The 13917-nt window shown below is 42.4% G+C and overlaps 1 protein-coding gene across 1 annotated transcript in view; it reads right to left on the reverse strand.

Moving 5' to 3' along the window:
* Nucleotides 1-13917, reverse strand: part of rsu1 (Ras suppressor protein 1) — a 37115-nt gene continuing 23198 nt past the window's right edge. The window contains exon 9 of the mRNA XM_053494608.1: nt 1-1287. Within this exon, the coding sequence (XP_053350583.1) occupies nt 1185-1287 (103 nt within the window). The 3' untranslated portion in view covers nt 1-1184. The remainder of the gene's footprint in view (nt 1288-13917) is intronic.

Here is a 13917-nt window from a genome sequence, read left to right on the forward strand (position 1 = left end):
TCTAATGGAGCATTTTATTCAAACCAGTTAAAATAAAAAGAAGTAATGCATGGCATATGGTGACAACATTTCTGTCAAATGACAAAAATAATAAAAATTTGGTGTGACTTCTGATAATTGCATAGATCAATAACAAAGCTCATGGTGAAGACTAACTTAGCGTTACAGTAGGAGTCAAAATGACCTGATTCAATACAAGCTCGTTTTAAATGCACATCCAGACAATGCTGTAAAGGAAACCGATACTGTGTATTATATAAGCCGTCCATTGTTTGGAGCCGTTTTTTAACTGGCCTTATTTGTTAACTATTCAATACTCTGATTTACAGCCATTCATAGGAGTCATAAGAGCAAGAGGTGTGGCAGAGGGAGCAGACAGATACACGTCCTCTGAGGCAAGACACAATCCTGCACAGACTTAGTTCAGTCTGCTAAACCCCTCCAAAAATCCCCCACCGGTTACGCAACAGCCCCGCTGCCAAGCCCGGCACTGGAGGGTACAAATTGCTGTTGTGGAAAGCTGTGTGCCTTGTTTAGATGGCTTAAATCAAACAGTGGAGTATGATATTGTTTTTTTTTCCTTCACTGTATTTGAACAGTTGTCCGTATAATGTGTGAAGATTTTAAAAATATGCACATTACAATGCGTAGAGGATCACAAGCATATAATATTCTACTAAAACATTTTTGAAAGAGGACAAAAGTCTAGATGACACTGCAGTGCTTCCTATGATATGTTCCATTTTTTATAGGCTTTTTCTTTTCGACAATATCTAATATCTGACAAACTATCCAATCATCATTTTAAAGACTTGTCTGATTTTACAGTATTGCAATAATATTTAAAAAACATCATGCAAGAAATAAGCTTTTAAAAAAAGTAATACTTGAGTATGCAGCATTAGGAGAATAAGGCAATGACTATATTATAGCAAATGAATAAAGTCAGAGATAATGTAGAAAATACACAAAAGGAACAAAAAGCAAATAGAGAATTTTCTAATGGCTGCTTGGGACATGGCGAGGGCAACTTGTGAGCCCACACATGTATACCACAACACAATACAGTAACCATAAAAAAGTGTGTTCTTGCAGTAAATAAATAGAAAAGTGGAAGAAGGCACATGCAGTGAGGTCCAGCTCGGACAGGCAGACAACGGCCTCTTTATCCACACTTCTCATCTTCACTTGTTCCTGGCAGCCAGGGGCTTGCGACTGATCTTCTTGGATTTGTCGTTGTTCTTTTTCGGTGGCTCGGGATTAGCCTGCATGTGTCGCCCATAAAGACTGAAAAGCAAAACATACGGTCTGTGTTATTATAATGGACTGTTTAGAAACCAAAAAGACATGAATAACAATAGGCAAAAAGTAAAAGTGCTTTTAATAAGGAGTGCAGCAAGAAGGAGAAGAAGAAGAAGAAGGAGCATTTTGGGGGCTGCTAGGGTGGAAGAGGCAAAATGGAGAATGGCACACACTGATGAGTCCCCTACTGAGACAGCAGGCTCATTGTGCTGTTTAAGGCTGTCCAGCCACAGCTGTGTACTGCATAAGAAAACTACACAGAGAGACAATTATCTAAAAGCAGGCTGCTGAAGGAATAGAGATAAGGAAACCGCAACAGAGGAAAAAAGAGAGTGAGAGGACGGGAGAGGAAAAAAAAGGGGGAAGAGCCATTTCCAGTCCACTGCCTTTCTCTGTGTAAAAGGCACTCAAAGGTTGAGCCAAGTGACACAAGAAAGGAGAGAAAGAGAAATGGACAGGGGAGAGCAAGAACATATGTGGGTGGTTGCAGGGGCCAGGCTAATTGATGCTGTGCTCAAGTCATTGCCACACTAATAAGAGTCTCTGATTGATTGTTGACAAAGTGGCTGATGGTGGTGGTGTCTGAGCCCAGCGCTAAACCTCTGAACGGCTTCAGGGTGTAATTAAAGAATGCAACTAGAGAAATACTTCTAATTGCAGAGGAGCAAAATGTCAAGCCCGAGTGCTGCTTCAAGGCTAGGGTTCATATTTAATATTTGCAGATGACTACAAAATGCTTTGGAGTAGTGTGTGGTTAATCAGGAAAGTCCCGCTCACTAACACACACAAACACAAAGTGAGCACAGGTTTACATACTAATGATGGCATTAACAATAATTTTTTGAAGCACAATGTGCCAGTCTGTAGCTCCTGTACTTGATTACATGACAAAGTGCACTTAACTATCATCCCAGGCTAGTCTAGCTGCACTTTCTCTATATATCGCTCCCTCTCCCATCGCAAGTTCCTGTCTTTTGTCTCTCTCCTGAGGATCGGAGGCTTCCGTTCCACCACAGCTGCCCAGTGAGGCGAGTAGGAAAGTGTCCAATGGGAGGGCTCAACTCCAGCTCCTATGTAACCACATAGCCTGTAAATATCAGAAACCTTTGTGAATCAAGGAGAAAGAACCACTACACTTGCATAATCTAGAGAATCACCTAATTAGTATAAGTATAAACTCTAACACCAGGAATGTCATGAGGTAACCATTTACCTCTTTTGTCCCCATCTAATCAACTATCTTAGTGAGCACTGGAAGCATCTTATATGCGTTTGACTCTGGGACAGAGTACCAGCTTTCTAAAGAGGGCATTTTATGGAATTGATGTTTGCATGTATTAAACTTGTACACGTGCAACGACAAGGATTGTGAACCGATTGGGCTGGGACAGTCAGAGGGATCAGAGCTGACAGATGCACGTAGATACTGGTGCTGAGGCTCAGGCTAAATTGGTCTGTTTTACATCAGGCTAATATGTGCGGGGTGCGTAGGGATTACTGGAGCGTTCTCTCTCTCTGTCAGCATCCAACACCACTGACAAGCCCACCAGCATGGAATGAATACTGAGAAACCAGACATGAACGAGATATGAACGAGACCGGCAAAACCCCGAAAGAGTTAGAGGACCACATCAGCATTATTAATGCAGACTCAGAAAACAACAACATGACAAGCTTCAAGAGTCAGGCCTGAAGAGTCAGAGAGCACATTGCCTTTCATCTGTGAAATGGATGTATTTTCAGAATTATGAAAACGGTACACAAATCCACCATGAAGCAAAGCTTAAGTGGGCGTTTACACATTTCTTTCACCATTTATCACACCATAACTGAGCGTTTGTGTGCATTCCGTGGCAACAGCTTTCTCAAAAACAGCCACAGACTCTTGATCTGTGATCCCAGATCAATGAAGAGTGTTATTGCTAAAGAAGTGTTGCTCCACTGCCCTGCCTCAACATAAACACAAAGATTTCCCATTCAACTGCCCCTGCGAATGTTTAAAGCCAATTAAAGCCAAGAGCTGGGACTGCCCGGTTAACGGAATCTGATTTCTGAGGTGGCCATGTGATTCCTACAGGCTCCTCAAACCCAGTCAGGTTAATTAATCTCAGTTACTGCCCAATACATACAGTGCACTCTATCACAAGTGTGTTTTTCTGGGTAATGACTGCTCATTGCATATGCATGTGTTTCTGAAGTGCGAGTGAGTACGTCTCTGTGTGTGGGATTCAGCATGCACAGTAAATTTGCTTAATCTATTAATGAACGTAATCCAACCATGGCTCATTGATTACTAATTGGGACCAAAAGACTTTCTATTGCTTTCATTGTTGTTCTGTCTTATATAGTGTTAAAAGCACAAATTATGTTTTTGTGCCTTTTAATTAAGGGGTTCAATGAAAAACTAGTGTCAAACAGCATGTTCATCATAAAAGGGCTTCTTCAGTATATTAGGAATCAGAAGACTTGTTCGGAATTTCAACCAGAAATGATATTTGCTATTACATTTTTTATAATGCTAAAAATGTATACATTTATTTGTCTACAAAATCTATAGATCATCCATCATCTCAATCTATACATAATGCATAATATTATATTTTGAGAAAACCTTCATCTTCTGACCTGAACACTTCAATATACATTTTAACCAAACAATCTGCCAATTATCTGTGCTGTATTTTAACCCATTTTTTCCAAGTCTACACCAAATGGTTCATATCAATTGGTGCAAATCAATTATTTGGCATGACCACCCCAGTTCTCTGATGTAAACCCCATTGAAAACCTGTGTGATGAGCTAAAAAGGACAATCCACAAGGGAGAGAGTAGGACCCTGGAGGGTCTGGAGAGATTTGGTACGGACAAATGTCTCTGGTTGATTGCTCTACATTCTACAGACTCATTGCAAAAGTGCCAATCATTGTGACACATTGGGTTTTGTTAAATTGTTTTTTTTTTATTACAATAAATGTAATTTTTTTAAATTAAAGTTTTATTGAAGGGGCTATGTAGCTTGGTAGTTCACTTTTTATGAGATTGGTATTTAAGAGTCTGATTTAAAAAAGAACCACAGTTTTTAAACCCATTAAAAGTACTCATGAACATAATATTTATAGTAAGTCCCCTGACATAAAAGGAAACAGGATTGAAGTTCCTGCCCTTTAAGACTTGGTTACCCGACTGTAACTTACTGTCGATTCCTTCACTAGATCTTTTCACTAAAAACTCTGTAATCGGCACATTAGTGGTGGGTTTCGCATGCTCCGAGAATTATGCATGTAGTAAAATACATATTGAAAGACTATTTAAAGCACTACACACATATGTATATTGAGATTGCATGGCAAAGACGCAGGTAACCAAATGAAAGTCGAAAATAAAAAGAAACTAAAGAGAGATGTGAAGAAGAAAACAACACAAGTATTTTCAGTCATTACCAGTGACAGATTACTTATAGGCTCAGTCTCCCATTTCAGACACTATACATCAAATAGTGCATCTAAACAGCACAGAGCTGTGACACACTACTCAGTCTACAGCACAATCCACTGTGACACAGCCAATGGAAATCCATGCTTGTGCTCAATGAGACTAAATGACAATAATGAAGACGCATGACAAACAGGCCAGAGAGCCATTCAGAAGTGATCGCTCCATAGAGACCAGCATTATTACCTATTAATCCATCAATAATGAAATGTGATGTTTTGCTGACCTGTGCTGTTCTGTGACATGCCATGACCCTACAGCAAAAATTAAGAACTTTTGCCAATAATAACCATCATGTAAGACAGATTTTATAGCTGCAATTTTTTTTTCACCAACTAACAAAACAAAATGCATCATCACAATAATCTAAAAAGACAGTTTGTTCTGAGGTAATGGGTAATGCCATTATGCTATATCATGTTACATTGCATTGTAACAGATTTTGTAATGAATAATTAATTTTGTAGTAAAGAATGCCCGGTTTTCTCAGTTTTTTCCTGAACAGAGCCATCGCAAGCAGGCTGATGGGTTGTGTTTTACAAATAAGGGCTGTTAATGAGGCCTCTGACTGATAGCCATGGCGGTGGCCTCAGAGGCCGTAGAGGTGTGGAAGTAGGCCTGTGAGAGCGGCCTCTGAGCACAAGCTAATGAGAAACAATGAGATACCCCTCACCTTCGTAACCTCTTTACCCAATCCTCAGTAATCATAAAAACAAAGAGGCCGCTGCATAGAGATGCATAATTAAAGGCTGTCTCTGCTCCACACACACAAAGCCAAAGACTATTTATGAAGTCCAATTTACAAAATGTGGTTCTAATACTTGGTTTTGTCAGATATTCCTACAGATAATTTTGCATTTCATCATGCTAAACCCATTGCAATATAATATATATATTTCTATGATCTCTCCCACTATTTAAGAGATTACTTATTCATTCCTCCTGACAGTTGTTCAAAAACAACACTTGGTTTACTCAGTAGAGAGGGGAATCACCAAGGACCACACAATACATTATTATAGCTGCAGTATTGTGATTCTGTAAACATTAAGATTTTATAAATGTCCGGATTTCATATTACCTTTTTCAGATTTTGTTACAATTCTAAAGAAACTTATAATTAACTTCTACCACACACGATGTTGTGCTGCCTGTCAACGTGTGAACAGATTAGAGTGGACCACCTGTGGGATTATAGAGGAACTGCAACATTTAACCACCACCAATGCAAACATACTTAAATTTAATAACAATAAAAGATTTTGGAGTCATTGTCGCGATAGACTAACTACTACACAAAAGAACTGCGATGCATCAGTAGGTATATAGCTTTATGTGCTAATTCATTCAAGTGATCTAATGATCATTATCCCAGGATGTCTAACAATTCATTAAAAAAACTATATAATTGTTAGAACACTATAATTGATATTATTAATTAGAGTTTCTCCATTGTTTAAAAAAAAACTGATTCAAATTATAATCTAATGTTTCAATCCTGGTGTACTCCTCTGTCTTCCTCCAGTACTTTCAGACAACACAGCAGACAGAACTCTAACCTCTGGACCCAACAATGTCTGGATGATGGATCTCATGTCTCTGGCCACTCAGGGACTAAAACCAGTCCCTGTTGGGACCATCATGCTCTAGAAGTTCTGACTAGTTTTCCAAACAGTTTCACATTTCTGCAAGAGTGAAGATGAAAGAAACAGGCTAAACATTCACTAAGATTACTTACTCAAGTAGCATTTGATGTGGCCAATATACACTGCCTGGCAAAAAAAAAAAACATTTTTAAAGGGCCGCCATCAAGCAAGAGACACAGCTAAGAAGACTGCTAAAGTCACTGATATTGGGTTAGGAACTGTCTAACATTATTAAAATCTTGAAGGATTTGCTGAATGATTAACTATGGAAAAAATGTGGCCAGGGTAAAACGCTACAACAATAACTGAAAAAACGAATGACTATGATTGGAGATCACTAAAATTTTTGAAATTGGATCGTGATTTAAACATGTTTAAAAGTGAAAGTAAGACTTTTTCCACATGCACAACACAGCGAGAACTCACAGGATTGGAAATAAACAGCTGTGCGGCCATAAGAAAAACACTTGTTGGTGAGACTTTTCAGTAAAACGGCTTCAGTTCACCGTGGAGCATAAAGATTGGAGTAATAGAAAAAGGTCATGTTGTCTGAGGAGTCCAGACAGATCCTATTCCAATATGATGGGTCCACCAGGGTAAGAAGGGAAGCACATGAAGTGATGGAACCATCATACATAGTGGCCTCTGTGTACAAGCCTCTGGAGGCAGTTTTATGATCTGGGGTTGCTTACACATATCTATGGATATTTTCCTTCCCTGAGGGGATGAGTATATTACAGGACTTTTTGATCGGCCACCAAACTGTTTGCTATAATCAAAACTAAAGGCGATAAAACAAAATATTAGCATGTGCAATTGTTTTTTTTTTTGGAGCCAGGCAGTATACAAAACAGTGTTAGTCATATTTATTAATTTCTGGAAACTGGCCCCAACCTGTAAGTCTGTTGGAAACACCATCAATTTTGGCAAAGAAAGAGAGAAAGAAAAAGAAAGAGGATAAAAGCAGGAGGACAATCCTAATTACATTTTCTTTTTTTTCAATCAGCTTCAGAAAACTATGATGTGTGCTGTACACAGGGCTCGACTCGTCTCGGCTGCATGATATCAACAAGCGCTTAGAGAAGTGGATGAATAAAAGATGGTGGTGAGGCAGGCTTTACCATATGTTAATGCATTACGAGCATGCGGTTACTCTCTCACACCGTCAGTCAGCCCAAAGATCCCTCTGTCAGGTTAACAAGCCACTGCATGAAATATGCATGGAACCCCCCCCTGACCCCCCCTCCCTTCCCCAACACAATCGCTTTGCCATGAGACAGACTCCCAAACCCTTCCCAGTTCTGAAAAAGAGAAGAGGGAGAGGCAGAGGAGACAATTTAGTGAAGTGTGCTTTCATTATTATTTTTTTCTTAAATAGACAAGGGTGTGTGCTCTATAAGCATGTGTTCTCTGCCACCATTACCCAAGTCCAACAGAACCTGTCCTTAGAACTCCACACGATGAGAATGCCATCATTACACAGTGTGTAGAGAATGAATTAAATACCCAAAGTGATAGACATAATTCCTTTTTTCATTAAACAAATTATAGTGCTATTGTTTGCACCCTGTATCAGTAACTGCTTATGCAAAAATAACCATTATAAGTGCGAAACATCCAGATTAAAGAGTGAGAATGTACTACTGAAAGAGACCAATGACGGAGAGAAAGTCGAAGAGAGAGTGAGAAAACGGACAGAAAAGGTGAGGGTCCAACGCGATCAGAGTTGAAAGACATTTAGGCAGGTGTGAATGAAACTGCTGAGCCATGGACATATCCAGAATCCAAGCTTTACACCCTGTTAACACCTGTCTAATGGGATAAACCAACCTCACACGTGCACATACAATGTTCCCTTATGCCCCTGCACTTTGTCCCATTCCCACAGACACACACACTCACAGACACAGACACACACACACACACATACTCACACACACATACTCACACACACACACACATACTCACACACACATACTCACACACACATACTCACACACACATACTCACACACACACACACATACTCACACACACATACTCACACACACATACTCACACACACACACACACACACACACTCACATACTCACAGACACACACACACATACTCACAGACACACACACACACACATACTCACAGACACACACACACACACACATACTCACAGACTCAATACTCACACACATACTCACAGACACACACACACATACTCACATACTCACAGACACACACACACATACTCACAGACTCACACACACACACACACATACTCACAGACACACACACACATACTCACAGACTCACACACACACACACACATACTCACAGACTCAATACTCACACACATACTCACAGACTCACAGACACACACACACATACTCACATACTCACAGACTCACACACACACACACACATACTCACATACTCACAGACACACAGACACATACTCACAGACACATACTCACAGACACATACTCACAGACACACACTCACAGACACACAGACACATACTCACAGACACACAGACACATACTCACAGACACATACTCACAGACACACAGACACATACTCACAGACACACAGACACACAGACACATACTCACAGACACACACACACATACTCACAGACACACACACACACATACTCACAGACACACACACACACATACTCACAGACACACACACACACATACTCACAGACACACACACACACATACTCACAGACACACACACACACATACTCACAGACACACACAGACACACACTCACAGACACACAGACACATACTCACAGACACACAGACACATACTCACAGACACACAGACACATACTCACAGACACACAGACACACAGACACATACTCACAGACACACACACACATACTCACAGACACACACACACACAAACTCACAGACACACACACACACATACTCACAGACACACACACACACATACTCACAGACACACACACACACATACTCACAGACACACACACACACATACTCACAGACACACACACACACATACTCACAGACACACACACACACATACTCACAGACACACACACACACATACTCACAGACACACACACACACATACTCACAGACAGACACACACACATACTCACAGACAGACACACACACATACTCACAGACAGACACACACACATACTCACAGACAGACACACACACATACTCACAAACTCAATACTCACACACATACTCACATACTCACAGACACACACACACATACTCACATACTCACAGACTCACACACACACACACACACTCACAGACTCACACACATACTCACATACTCACAGACTCACACACACACACACACATACTCACAGACTCACACACATACTCACATACTCACAGACACACAGACACATACTCACAGACACACAGACACACACTCACAGACACACAGACACATACTCACAGACACATACTCACAGACACATACTCACAGACACACAGACACATACTCACAGACACACAGACACACAGACACACAGACACACACACACACATACTCACAGACACACACACACACACATACTCACAGACACACACACACACAGACTCACAGACACACACACACACACTCACAGACACACACACACACATACTCACAGACACACACACATACATACTCACAGACACACACACACACACACATACTCACAGACACACTCACAGACTCTCACAGACACACACACACACACTCACAGACACACACACACACACTCACAGACACACACACACTCACTCACAGACACACACACTCACTCACAGACACACACACTCACTCACAGACACACACACTCACTCACAGACACACACACTCACTCACAGACACACACACTCACTCACAGACACACACACTCACTCACACTCACTCACAGACACTCACAGACACTCACAGACACTCACAGACACTCACAGACACTCACAGACACTCACAGACACTCACACACTCACAGACACACACACACTCACAGACACACACACACTCACAGACACACACACACTCACAGACACACACACACTCACAGACACACACACACTCACAGACACTCACAGACACACACACACACTCACAGACACACACACACACTCACAGACACACACACACACACACTCACAGACACACACACACACACACTCACAGACACACACACACACTCACACACACACACACACTCACAGACACTCACACACTCACAGACACACACACACTCACAGACACACACACACTCACAGACACACACACACTCACAGACACACACACACTCACAGACACACACACACACAGACACACACACAGACACACACACACAGACACACACACAGACACACACACAGACACACACACACAGACACACACACAGACACACACACAGACACACACACACAGACACACACACAGACACACACACAGACACACACACAGACACACACACAGACACACACACAGACTCCGACACAGACTCAGACACACACACACACTCAGACACACACACATACTCAGACACACACACACACTCAGACACACACACATACTCAGACACACACACACACACACACATACTCAGACACACACACATACTCACAGACACACATACTCAGACACACACACATACTCACATACTCACATACTCACACACACACTCACATACTCACAGACACACACACACACTCACATACTCACAGACACACACACACACTCACATACTCACAGACACACACATACTCACATACTCACAGACACACACACATACTCACATACTCACAGACACACACACATACTCACATACTCACAGACACACACACATACTCACAGACACACACACACACAGACTCACAGACACACACACACACAAACTCACAGACACACACACACATACTCACAGACACACACACACACACAGACACACACACACTCACAGACACACACACACTCACAGACACACACACATACTCACATACTCACAGACACACACACATACTCACATACTCACAGACACACACACATACTCACAGACACACACACACACACACATACTCACAGACACACACACACATACTCACAGACACACACACATACTCTCACAGACACACACACACATATACTCTCACAGACACACACACACATACTCTCACAGACACACACACACATACTCTCACAGACACACACACATACTCACATACTCACAGACACACACACATACTCACATACTCACAGACACACACACACATACTCACAGACACACACACACACACACACACATATACACACACACACATACACACACACATACACACACACACATACACACACACACATACTCACAGACACACACACACACATACTCACAGACACACACACACACACATACTCACAGACACACACACACACACATACTCACAGACAGACACACACACACATACTCACAGACAGACACACACACACATACTCACAGACAGACACACACACATACTCACAGACAGACACACACACATACTCACAGACAGACACACATACTCACAGACACACACACATACTCACAGACACACACATACTCACAGACACTCACAGACACACACACACTCTCACAGACACACACACACTCTCACAGACACACACACACACTCTCACAGACACACACACACACTCTCACAGACACACACACACTCTCACAGACACACACACACTCTCACAGACAGACACACACACTCACTCACAGACACACACACACTCTCACAGACAGACACACACACTCACTCACAGACAGACACACACACTCACTCACAGACAGACACACACACTCACTCACAGACAGACACACACACTCACTCACAGACAGACACACACACTCACTCACAGACAGACACACACACATACTCACAGACACACACACACTCACTCACAGACACACACACACACACTCACAGACACACACACACTCACACACAGACACACACACACTCACTCACAGACACACACACACACTCACAGACACACACACACTCACAGACACACACACAGACACACACTCACAGACACACAGACACACACTCACAGACACACACACACTCTCACAGACACACACACACTCTCACAGACACACACACACTCTCACAGACACACACACACTCTCACAGACACACACACACTCTCACAGACACACACACACTCTCACAGACACACACACACTCTCACAGACACACACACACTCTCACAGACACACATACTCAGACACACACACATACTCAGACACACACACATACTCAGACACACACACATACTCAGACACACACACATACTCACATACTCACAGACACACACACATACTCACAGACACACACACACACACACATACTCACAGACACACACACACATACTCACAGACACACACACATACTCTCACAGACACACACACACATATACTCTCACAGACACACACACACAGACTCTCACAGACACACACACACATACTCTCACAGACACACACACATACTCACATACTCACAGACACACACACATACTCACATACTCACAGACACACACACACATACTCACAGACACACACACACACACACACACATATACACACACACACATACACACACACATACACACACACACATACACACACACACATACTCACAGACACACACACACACATACTCACAGACACACACACACACACATACTCACAGACACACACACACACACATACTCACAGACAGACACACACACACATACTCACAGACAGACACACACACACATACTCACAGACAGACACACACACATACTCACAGACAGACACACACACATACTCACAGACAGACACACATACTCACAGACACACACACATACTCACAGACACACACATACTCACAGACACTCACAGACACACACACACTCTCACAGACACACACACACTCTCACAGACACACACACACACTCTCACAGACACACACACACACTCTCACAGACACACACACACTCTCACAGACACACACACACTCTCACAGACAGACACACACACTCACTCACAGACACACACACACACTCACACACAGACACACACACACACTCACACACAGACACACACACTCACTCACAGACAGACACACACACTCACTCACAGACAGACACACACACTCACTCACAGACAGACACACACACTCACTCACAGACAGACACACACACATACTCACAGACACACACACACTCACTCACAGACACACACACACTCACTCACAGACACACACACACACACTCACAGACACACACACACTCACTCACAGACACACACACACACTCACAGACACACACACACTCACAGACACACACACAGACACACACTCACAGACACACAGACACACACTCACAGACACAGACACACTCTCACAGACACACACACACTCTCACAGACACACACACACTCTCACAGACACAC

Source organism: Clarias gariepinus, chromosome 4 (genome assembly GCF_024256425.1).
Source record: "Clarias gariepinus isolate MV-2021 ecotype Netherlands chromosome 4, CGAR_prim_01v2, whole genome shotgun sequence".
Taxonomy (NCBI): domain Eukaryota; kingdom Metazoa; phylum Chordata; class Actinopteri; order Siluriformes; family Clariidae; genus Clarias; species Clarias gariepinus.